This window comes from Hetaerina americana, unplaced genomic scaffold (genome assembly GCF_022747635.1).
Source record: "Hetaerina americana unplaced genomic scaffold, ioHetAmer1.1.p SCAF_11, whole genome shotgun sequence".
NCBI classification, from domain to species: Eukaryota; Metazoa; Arthropoda; class Insecta; order Odonata; family Calopterygidae; genus Hetaerina; species Hetaerina americana.
This window is the reverse complement of record NW_027286181.1, coordinates 7,847,571-7,859,242: the sequence shown is the minus strand read 5'-3', so window position 1 is coordinate 7,859,242 and position 11,672 is coordinate 7,847,571. Positions and strand designations below refer to the sequence as shown.

Sequence of the window (11,672 nt, the reverse complement as noted above, 5' to 3'; positions counted from 1 at the left end):
TTAGTGTCCTATGAATCTGAAACTTTGTCTTTGAGGCAAGATGATGAGTATATCCAAGACATAAGAGACATTGGTTTGCAGAAGAATAAAAAAAGGTTGGACAGATTTAAAGAAAAGCAGCTAAGTTTTACACTTTGTGATTTTTTGCCTGCAGTTTCTTTGAGTTTCTCCATTGAGTTTTAAATTGTGGTGGGGAAGGAGAAATAATTCTTCAGTAAGATCTGGCAAAGGCAGAAGGGTTGGGTGAAGGAAATGTTGAAAATAAGTGATAGTAGTATGAACGTTGTAGTATATAGTGATTATCGTGTGTGTTTGTTTATGTGCATAACGATTGTCAACTGTTTAAATAAAGAAAGTCAAGGCACCGCCATTTTGGCGGCAGTCTCTCTCCTGCCTTCAAGCACGTCGTTTCATTCCAAGACACTACAATTGGCGACGAGGATGCCGGCTTTAATGGAGAAATTTATTCCCGAGGAGGAAAGTTGGGATGCGTATGAAGAGCGGCTGGACCAATATTTTATTGTGAACGATTTAATGGGGGAGGAGACTCATGGGGAAAAAAGGAAGGCCGTATTATTGTCGTCGATGGGGAAATCGGCTTACGGCGTGCTAAGGAATTTGTGTGCTCCGGAGAAGCCTTCGGGCTCTTCATATGGTCAGTTGTGTGAGTTTTTACGAAGACATTTCAGCCCTAAATTGTCCGTTATTGCTGAAACACACAAATTCCACCAAAGCGTGCAGGGAAAGACAAGTTCTGTCCGAGAGTTCGCCACGGAGCTAAGGAAAGCATCACGAGGATGTAATTTTGGCGCCTTCCTTGACCGGGCTTTGAGGGATCAATTTATCCTTGGACTTCGGGACAGAGATATAGTACGAGCACTATATTTGGAAACAGAAGAGCTGGGGTTTGAAAGAGCAGTGGAGATAGCGGCTGCGCGAGAAAAAGCTGCCGCGAATGCCTCGGCGTGCAGCCTTTTCTCGCCATCGGCGGACCACGTGACAGGGGTCGGCGCCTGTGGAGTAGGCGTCCATTTTGTGAAAGCTGATACCGCGTCGGAAGCGGGCGACCAGCTGGAGGAGCAAGAGGTATATAGAGTCGCTGTCCGCGGGAGTGGGAACCGGCCACAGCGGAATCATCGGAATCCAGCGGCATCGGGAAAGATTGGCGCCGGAGTGTGCTACTGCTGCGGAAGGAAGGGTCATGCTAGGGCGGAGTGCCGTTTTAGAAATGCAAAGTGCGATATTTGTCGCCGTACAGGGCATTTGAAGGCAATGTGCAATCAGGGTCGCTTGGGTGAGTACCATGAGGTTTATCATCACGAGCCTTTCGTTGAAGGCATTGGGTGCGTACGGATGTGTATGGATGGGAATGTGTTGGAAAACCAAATTAGGGAAGGGGAGCGTAAAAAAACTTTGGAGGAGTTACCAGGATTGTTCAATTTAAAAAGCTCTGTTAATAATCCTTTTTGGAAAGTAACTATTAAAGTTGACAAGGTAGAGTTAGATATGGAGATTGATACAGGATCGGCCATATCTGCTGTATCAGAGGAGTGCTATAAAAGACACTTTTCGAATGTCTTTTTGGAAAGCACTGATATCTTGTTGAGAACGTACGCTAACGCCTGTATTAGGCCTGTGGGTATTGTATGGGTACAGGTTCATTTTCAAGGAAGCTTGTATAAGTTGCCATTGTTTGTGGCAAGAAATGGAGGTCCACCTATTTTGGGCAGAGATTGGTTGAAAACTTTCCAATTTAGCTTTTCTTTCTTTAATCTAGGGGCTGTGGGGTGTGTTTTAACGGTGGAGAGTGTGTTGGAAAATTTCTCCACATTATGGGATGATGGATTGGGAACATTCAGTAAAGGCAAAGTTACTCTAAGTTTAAAGAAGGGCACTAAACCTGTGTATTGTGCACCCAGGGCATTGGCGTTTGCTCTCAAAAATCGAGTAGATGAAGAGTTGGATAGGCTAGTTACGTTGGGTATCTTGTATCCAGTAGAATTCAGTACTTGGGCAACTCCTATAGTCCCAGTTGCTAAGAATGATGGAAAAGTGAGAATCTGTGGGGATTTTAAGATTACTCTTAATCCTAGTTTGGAAGTGGAAAGATACCCCTTGCCTCGTGTGGAGGAAATTTTTTGCAAACTGCAGGGAGGAGAAAAATTCTCCACCATTGATTTGTCACAAGCTTTTCAGCAGTTGGTATTGGAGGACAAATCTCAAGAGTTGTGTACGATAAACACACACAGGGGTCTGTTTCGCTATTGTAGGTTGCCTTTTGGGGTTGCATCAGCTCCAGCTATTTTCCAAAGAATCATGGATCAGGCTATGCAGGGGTTGAAAGGAGCTGCTTCTTTTCAAGATGATATTATTATAACAGGGAGGAATGATGAGGAGCATGTGGAAAATTTAAGAAGGGTCCTGCAAAAACTGAGTGAGTTAGGATTTAAAGTGAATAAAGGAAAGTGCATGTTTATGAAGGATTCTGTAGAATTTTTAGGACACCGAATAGACAAGGAGGGACTTCATCCAACTGAGTCAAAAATTGAGGCTATTATTAAGTCCCCAATACCCAAAAATGTATCGCAGCTGAGAGCCTTTTTGGGACTGATAGAATATTATTCTAAATTTTTACCAAATTTAGCATCACGGTTGGCTCCATTGCATAGGCTCCTTCAGAAAGAGTCTGATTTTGTATGGACAAGAGAGTGCGATGATGCTTTCAAGGTTGTGAAAGCATCAATTGTTTCAGCAAAAGTGTTAGCACACTACAGCCCTTCTCTCCCTGTAATTTTAGAGTGTGATGCATCTCCCTTTGGACTTGGGGCAGTTTTGCTGCACCGTTTTGCTAACGGACAGGAAAGACCAATTGCCTTTGCATCTAGGTCCCTGAGTAAAGCTGAGAGAAATTATTCTCAGATTGATCGCGAGGCTTTGGCAATAATGTTTGGGGTGCGGAAGTTTAACCAGTATGTGTATGGCAGAAAGTTTATGTTGCGAACAGATCATAAGCCTCTGTTATACATTTTTGGGGAAAAGAAGGGAATCCCTCAAATGGCAGCAAACAGACTGCAGCGCTGGGCAATAGTTTTGCAAGGGTATGATTTTCAAATCCGCTATATAAAAGCTGCAGATAATATAGTAGCTGACGGTCTTTCAAGGTTACCTTTAGAGATAGATGAGGAAATAGTGAAAGACTTTTCATATATCGAATTGGGAGAAAAGGAGTTCCTTCCAGTTAATGCTAAAGGTATTTCTCAAGAGACACGAAGGGATCCTTTGCTTAGTCGAGTGTTGGATTTTTGCATGTTTGGGTGGCCAGCCAAACCTAATGAGGAATATAAACCGTTTTCGCATAGAAAAAATGAGCTAACCGTGGAACAAGGTTGCTTATTGTGGGGTAATAGGGTGATCATCCCAGAAAAGTTGAGATCCCTGGTGTTGAGGGAGTTGCATGCTGGCCACCAAGGTATTGTTAAAATGAAATCTTTGGCTAGGTCTTACGTGTGGTGGCCTAGTTTGGATGAAGCCCTAGAGTCATTGGTGAGATCGTGTGAGTCCTGTGCAGTAAATAAGCCTTCGCCCGTTAAAGCCCCTCTGAAGTCTTGGGATAGACCTGAGGGACCATGGGTTCGTTTACATATAGATTTGGCTGGTCCATTTTTAGAGAAAATATTTCTAGTGGTGGTTGATAGTTCAACAAAATGGCCAGAGGTTATGCAGTTAAAGAATGGTGGGGCTGAGGAAATTATCAGTCATTTACGGGGTTTGTTTGCTGTGTTTGGGCTGCCAGAGCAAATCGTTAGTGATAATGGGTCCCCATTCACATCGGGTGAATTTCAAAATTTTTGTAAATTGAACGGAATCTTACACACATTCTCTCCTCCTTACCATCCAGCCACTAATGGTGCTGCGGAAAATCTTGTGAAATGTTTTAAAAATAAGATTAAGACTCTGCTGCATTCAGGGGTTCCATTGCACATTGCCTTACCACAGTACTTGTTTAATTATAGAATAAGTCCCCATACTGTCACCGGAGAAGCACCTAGCAAAATGATGTTTGGACGACTTCTCAGGTCTCGCCTGACTCTCCTCAAACCTAGTGTCAGCAAGACTGTAGCTCTCAGACAGAGACTGTTGGAAATGCCTCAGACCAGAGTGACACTGTTAAGGCGTTTTCGGGTGGGTGATGAAGTGTGGGCCAGGGCTTATGGGAGAGGTGGTTCAAAGGACTGGGTACAGGCTACGGTGACAAGAGTACTTGGGTCCCGGAACTACCATGTCCAAACCGAGCAGGGACACACTTGGCACAGACACATAGATCAGTTGAGGGGCAGAGCCAAAGTAGCAGAAGGGCCTCACACAGTGTGTGACGAGGTTAGCAGTCCTGAAGCAGTGAAGACGTCAGTGCATACCCCCATGTCAGTGCCTACCCCAACACCAGTGCCTCCCTTAGTGCCTGTGTCGTCCTCAAATGAAGATGCTGAACCAGTAGGATACTGGGAGTCCAGGAAGGTAGACTCCACTGAAACTGTGAAGAACAATGTTGATGGTGGTCAAAGGCGATATCCTCAGAGGTTGAGGATTCCAAAAAAGAAGTGGAGTGTTTAAAAAAAAAATGTTGTTTTAGCAAATTTGCCCATTGCCTCTTTTTTTTTTATCATTTTTTTTTTTATTTTCCTGGGGAGGGATGTAGTATATAGTGATTATCGTGTGTGTTTGTTTATGTGCATAACGATTGTCAACTGTTTAAATAAAGAAAGTCAAGGCACCGCCATTTTGGCGGCAGTCTCTCTCCTGCCTTCAAGCACGTCGTTTCATTCCAAGACACTACAAACGTGAGGCATTAAAGTGGGGAATATGAAGGAAGATAATGGGCTTCCTTGATATAAAGAACAAAGGTTTAAGTTTGAAAAAACAATGTCATGGATATCATGAGGATAAGGGGGGAGTTGGGTCACCAACACCAAAGTCTGACCCTACGAATGTGGAAGAACAACACTACAAGATAGCTTTACACTCCAATAACAGCTGACTCTGATGTTAATTTGGTGATAGGGGGTGGAGAAAAGAGATATATGTTGGCCTAGTCAAACTGCTGGCTAATTGACGATGCACATAATTGACTCTGGTATTTAGCAGTTGATGATTTTTCATCGAAACAATCATTAACTTTGTTAAGCTATTACAATTCTATGGAATCACTCCTCAAAAAAGATGTAAATAGTATAATGGATCACTGTCTGGTGCCTGCAATGAGTTTTTAGTGAAGGGTACAGTCTTACCATGCAGTTTTTAAGATGCCTTTCCTTTGTGGTTTTATAAAATCAGCCCAAATTTTCCTTTTGTTCTATTGCCCTGCTATATCACTATGAAGAATGGATGAAGGAAATAATGTATGGTAAACAATATGGAATAAATTTATTGATATTCCTATCCTATACAATTTTTTATAGGGTAGATAATAGGGGAAAATTATCATTAAAGCAAGATTATAGTCATAGATTGGAGGTTTTTGAGATGCATGCGTGGAGAAGGATGAAAAAGATAAAATGGATAAGAGGAGAATAAATGAAGAAGCAATAGGTGAGGGAAGAGAGGATTGTTGGGAGATAACAAAAGATGGCATTAAAAGTAAATGAATGTCAATTTAGATGATGATAGAATGTCAAAAGACTGCTAGAGAGGGATGGATGTTAGACAAGTGAAGTTGGTGGAGGAGAAGAGCAGAGAATACGCATGTTGGAAGAAATTAAGGGTGGAAGAAAGAATGTGGAATAAAAGAAGAGTTTAATTTATTCTGAGGCACAAGGTTTATGCCTTGTCAGTTGAAGCTACGAAATGTAGCTATGTTCAATCTGTGCCCACCCAAAAGCTACCGTGAGCAGTAGAATACTAATTAATTAATAAGATTTATAGACACATAGAAGATAATTGTCATTTGGGAAATTTTCCTTAGTAAGAGTCATTCCACTATCTTTAGCAGTTAAAATACCTTAAATGAAAAATAAATTTGTGATCAAAGGATCCTTGTGGCAGGAATTGAAGCAGACAAAAACTCACAATCATTCTCTATGTCCCAAAACCCTTTCTATATCAATGACCAAGGAATATTGGCAAAATTAGTGACTTACTCTTTCATTCTAATTCAATGCTAAAATAAATATTGGTAGGCTCTTCTCGAGTAAACATCTAAAGGCTATTTGTGAATATGTTGGTACTTATGCAAGCATCTGTTAAAAAGTTTGGAACACATTTTCTGGTCCAAAGAAATGCAATGAAAAGATTAATATATTTTCAAATTGTTCAGATAAAATGGGAAAAGCGTTTCTTCAAGTTGAATAGTATCGATTTAAACTAATTTTTGCATAATTTGAAAGTGAGTGGATACAAAGTCTTTAGATACCTTGAGAGAAAATCTTAACCTGGTTCAGATGAATATTTATCTGATATTTGGTAGAACACACAAAAATTACTCTATCCAAATTTAACCTCTTATTAGAGTTACTGACAATACTTATATTCCAAAATTCACTCATATGTAAGCAGTTTAAAATAAACACCATTAATAAACTTTGAAATATGCGCCATATACGGCGATAACACCATTTCGGCTATTTAATTTTCATAGTTTTCATCAGCCTACCCCCCTCGAAAAAAATTTGGCTGACAGTCGACGTGCGTTAATTTACCCTGTCTTTGACAGTTGTTTGTGTTGTGTTTTTATGTATTTCTCTTTTCAGTTCTCTTTAGTTTGTTTCTATTAATATTTATTTGTGAAAGGATGTGTTATGTGCTTTCCGTTTCACGAAATTGTGGAGTTTGATATATATTCATTCAGGTGAGGAGTTATAAGTATCAAATCATGTCGTGCAAAACATACAGGGGCTCGCTATCTTTAGAGATGCGGGTGAGGGTGATCAAGGAGAGTGAAAAAGGAATATCACACAGAAATTTGGCTTCGAAATTTGGCTGTGGTAAAACTCAAATTGCATCTATTTTACAGCACAAAGATGAGTTATTGCGAGAGTGGGAAGCTGCAGGAAAACGTGACTGTTTCATAAGAAAACCTCCATCTCAAATCAAAAGGATGATCACGAAATTGTTAAGAGCACCACCACCTGTAATTAGGAAAAAGCAGGAGAGAGAAAAAAGGGCCAAAATTGATAATTTAGTATGGGCATGGTTGCGTGATGCGAATACTAGATGCATCCCAATTAGTGGAAACATCATCAAAGAAAAGGCTGTCGAATGTGCCAAAGGGCTTTTTTTCCCATCATTTACGCCCGATGATGAATGGCTGGATTATTTTAGGAAGCGGCATAACATTATGTCATTAACGGCTTATGATGGAAGCAATAATCTCGATGCCAATAGTTTTGTAGAGTGGAACATAGAGGCTCTACCGACCGTAGAGAATTACGACCCCAAAAATATTTACAACGTTGACGAGATAGGACTCTTTTTCAGAGAGATTCCGGGAAAGACTCTCCTAGAAAAGATAAATATGTGTGTCGGTGGAAAATTAGCCAAAGAGCGTTTTACAGTTAGTTTATGTTGCAATGCCCTAGGCGACAAAGAACCCCTTATTGTCGTATCCAATCACTTCCAACCAAAGCATTTTAATAACATAGGCAAGAAGTGGGGGGTTGACTGGCGGGTAAATGGTAATTCATGGATGTCATCGACGATTTTCACGGAATGGTTGCAAAGTTTTAATGAGAAAATGAAGCTTCAGGGAAGGAAGATACTTTTGTTTATGGATACAGCTCCCTGTCACCCCAACAAGTCTCTATCAAATATTGAATTACAGTTTATTGGTCCTAAGAGGCCTATATTTTTACAGCCTATTGGAGAGGGCATTGCTCAATCGTTCAAATTCCTATATAGGAAGAAACTCATGAGGCATGTACTCGCCAGGATGGTGGCAGAAGAGAGAGCTCCGTCCAAAAATATTGACTTAACGTCTGTGATTTGGTGGATGAGTACAGCATGGAAAGAGGTTAAACCAGAGACTATTAGTAAATGCTTTATGATGTGCGGAATCGCTGGAAAGATGTCCCATGTTAAGATTGTTTGGGAAACTAACGAATACGCAGAATTAGATGAGTTATGCAAAGCGGCTAATATTGATGAAACCGTTGCATACGAAAATATTCAGTGTCATAATGAGCGAGGCCAGGAATGGGATGAAGATACAGGAGAAAATGTATTCTGTGATCCACCAAACCTTTTGTCCAGCAAAGTAGATGAAGATGAGGATAACGCACCTACCCCACCTTATTCAATAGGGGAGTCACTCGCAGCGATAGATCGGCTGAGAGTTACTTTTTCTGATATGAATTCAGAGGGTGCTTTTTCTCATGTCTTTGATAACTTGGTGACGATTGAAGAATCATTAGAAGACGTGCTAATCAAGGGAAAGATAAAAAGTTACTAAGCCATCCATGAATCAGTATTAAAAGAACTTTTAACAAAACAATGACTTACCTATCATTTAACAAGTGAAGCAATCGCTTTACGACGATTGAGGAATAGAAGCAACCTGTGCTTTTGGAAGTATTACAAACAGGAGATCAATGGAGCATAGTGCCGATTTCCAAAGGATGGAGTTAACCCAGCAGAGCTGGTGCTATATGATGATATTGGAGGTAGTTTCCTTATTTTAAATAAGCTGAGAACTTGAGGTATTTATGGTGAGAGAATATTATGTCTCTCTGAAGAATGTTCCCCAAATATACAAATTAATCACACATATGATAAGTGATGCATGCATAATTGTTGTGTTTATGTTCAAATATTGGGCTCTTCATGATACTCAAAATATTTACCCATTAAAACTCATAGTTCTCCGAGAGTATTATGTAGTAATTTATTTAAAAAATATATACAATAAGTTACACTTTTCTTGAATATTCCTTCGTTCATTCATTCCATTTAACTTGGCATTTTGTGGCATAGATCATCTGGTCATCTCTGTGATTGTAAGGATTAACTTAGTTGATATTAATGCGTTGCTGTTTTCATAATTAATAACTTATTATAACCTATAGTCATCCATATATTAGTATTGATATTATTTATGCATATATACTAGACAAATGTGTTTTCTATGATTCATCATCCATAGTATTATGCTAAATGTTATTGTATATATGGTAGCATATTTTAGGAAATAAACTAGTCAAGTGGAATTTGGATTGAAAAAGGAGTACCTAACTTAGATGGGCCTTTTCAATCAAACCAAATTCTTCTGGTATTTGTGGCATGCCACATTGGAACCTTCCAACTTGATCAGTTATGGGAAGTTTGGCTCTGCTGGAGTCTGCACATCAGTGTTCTGTCAAATACTGAATGGTCAGTGTTCCTTTTTTGTTATATGATGTACCTTTCAAATGCAATCTTAGTCTGCATATAGCTGTTAACCTCTGTTAATATTACCATGACAAATGTATTTATAGTTGATGCGTATTACTTCTGCCACTAGGGGAATTGGGGAATGAACAGTAAAAAATATGCATACCTTGGAACTGTTATGCATATTAGTCTTTTCAAAAGTAAATCGAATTTACTGGACGTTTTGGGTTGTAATTTCTTGAGAACTTATTCTTCAAGGAAAGAACAATTCATTGCTATCATCGGAAATCCTAAAAAAATAAATTAATCATAGTTCGCATGGGGTTTTTGGTGCAAGTGCAGGAAATTTTCCGAGGATCTGTTCCACATTCTTCTTTAAAAATTAATCAGGACAAGATGAAGACATTCATCTTAAATGTCTTCATCTTAAGCTGGTCACAAGAAATTGCTCACCAAAATTAGACATTCCAAATCATTATAGTATGTATGGCAAGCATGCTTCTTTGATACATTTTATACAAACTGTTATGCCGTCACATTGTATCACAAAAATTGATAGGATGCCAATAAGAATTTCTACTCTAGGTATTGCAGGGAATGGCCTAATATGAAATTATTTTTGAAAATTCTTTATGAAAAGGTGCTAACTGAATCCATACAATATATACAATGTACATTTCGTGAACCATAGGTTTCTGTGGTTCCTAGATATCTAAATATTTCAATAAACAAATATCATGTGCTATACACTTGTAACATTTGAGTACATTTGCATCATGGAGAACTGATGGCCATTCCTTTTGAATGGAATTAATTGGCTGTTGATTCTACTCTATCTAAATTTATTCATCAGCCATTGATGTGCTTTGGTTTGAGATAATTCTTCACAGGCTTTGTCTAAGCTTGTAATGCATATGTTTTAATTTAGATTTTAATATTTAAGCCACTTATTTCTTTAAAAGTACATAGGTACACTTACAGTTTAGTGTTCTGCTTACTTTCATATCATAGATTTATAACGAGATGAGGATCTGTTCAAATACATCAAATATCACACATGAAATAAAGTATTTTGGCTGATCTGTAGAATATTCATGAAATTCCAAAATGCCAAGACTTTTGTGGCATCACATTTCTGTGATATGAATGTTAGGTATGCCTGTACTCATCAGGCCAGCCAAAATTTAAAATGAAAACATAGGTTTTAGGTGGGTTGAAGTGGGAGGGGCAGGCAGCTGTTGAGACTGATGACGTCAAGAAATAAATGTTCACTTGGAAAGAATATATTTTGCTAGATGAAATGTTACGAAGTTGTTAGGTTTTATTAAGCATGGAGAAGATGCTCAGGTAATGGAGTTAGTAGCGGCAGTGGGTATGGATGTGATGTGGGTACTTAATGTAAGCCTCTTCCATTATGAAGGGAAGGTAATGACATTCATGCATCGAGTCTTAAATTACTCCTATTGAAATGAGTAATTTAATCAGGAAAAGGGCATTCTGGAGTGTTTACCATTACAAGAAGTTCTGCAACTTATAGTTTGCTGGCATGTGTAATTCTTTTCACATTGGCATTTTCTATTGTCCTTACTTATAAGTCCTTGAAAAAATTTAATTTTTGCCAAATGCAGCAGCCACGATGGGTTTCGAATTTACAACTTTTTGTGGGGAAGTGTTTTAGAATTTCAAATCAAGTACATGTATCCTATTCAAATGGAGTAGCATATCCGTATTAGATTTGTTTGAGCTCAAAAAAGTGACTCAAATGCAGTAAATTCTTAAATTGTGGCTCATCGGGATTCCACACTGTAGTGAGTGAAGTTTCTCTGGAATTCCCAGTTTTTGAACATAAATAATTGATTGTTTGGTGTGACATTTTAATGAAACCATGCAGCTATGTAATGATTCATGTGGGGCTGGGTAGTGTATGGGAGTGGTGGATAAGCATTTTTGTGTTGTGATCCACCAGCCAATGATTGATGACTCGGTCATCATCTTGGTAAGTTTTTCATATAAACATGTGGTGAAGTGCTGAGCATGAATTTATCTTCACTTCTCCTAGTATTAGATATTCTTTAAAGTTGCCATCAATGGAGGACAACTGTACAATGCATCTATTATCACACATTGAATGATTTTTGTTGTTCAATGTGTCAATTCACCCAACAAAATCTTGATGCTCATGGGTGCAGTGCCAACATTGAAGGTATTGTGTATGCATTTATGGCAGGGTTGCCAACTTTTGATGAGAATGCTTTCCTCTCATGTGAAGCACAAAGAAGTGAGGAATACATTTATTCACTTTTGATAAAGATTGA

The 11,672-nt window shown here is 38.9% G+C and overlaps 1 protein-coding gene across 1 annotated transcript; it reads left to right on the top strand.

Annotated features, from left to right (window-relative positions):
* The first annotated feature begins 6,711 nt into the window (after positions 1-6,711).
* On the top strand, positions 6,712-8,744 carry LOC139700904 (tigger transposable element-derived protein 6-like). Its single transcript, XM_071599357.1, has one exon. The coding sequence runs from the start codon at positions 6,866-6,868 to the stop codon at positions 8,438-8,440; it is 1,575 nt and encodes a 524-aa protein (XP_071455458.1). The 5' UTR covers positions 6,712-6,865; the 3' UTR covers positions 8,441-8,744.
* The last annotated feature ends 2,928 nt before the right edge of the window (positions 8,745-11,672 follow it).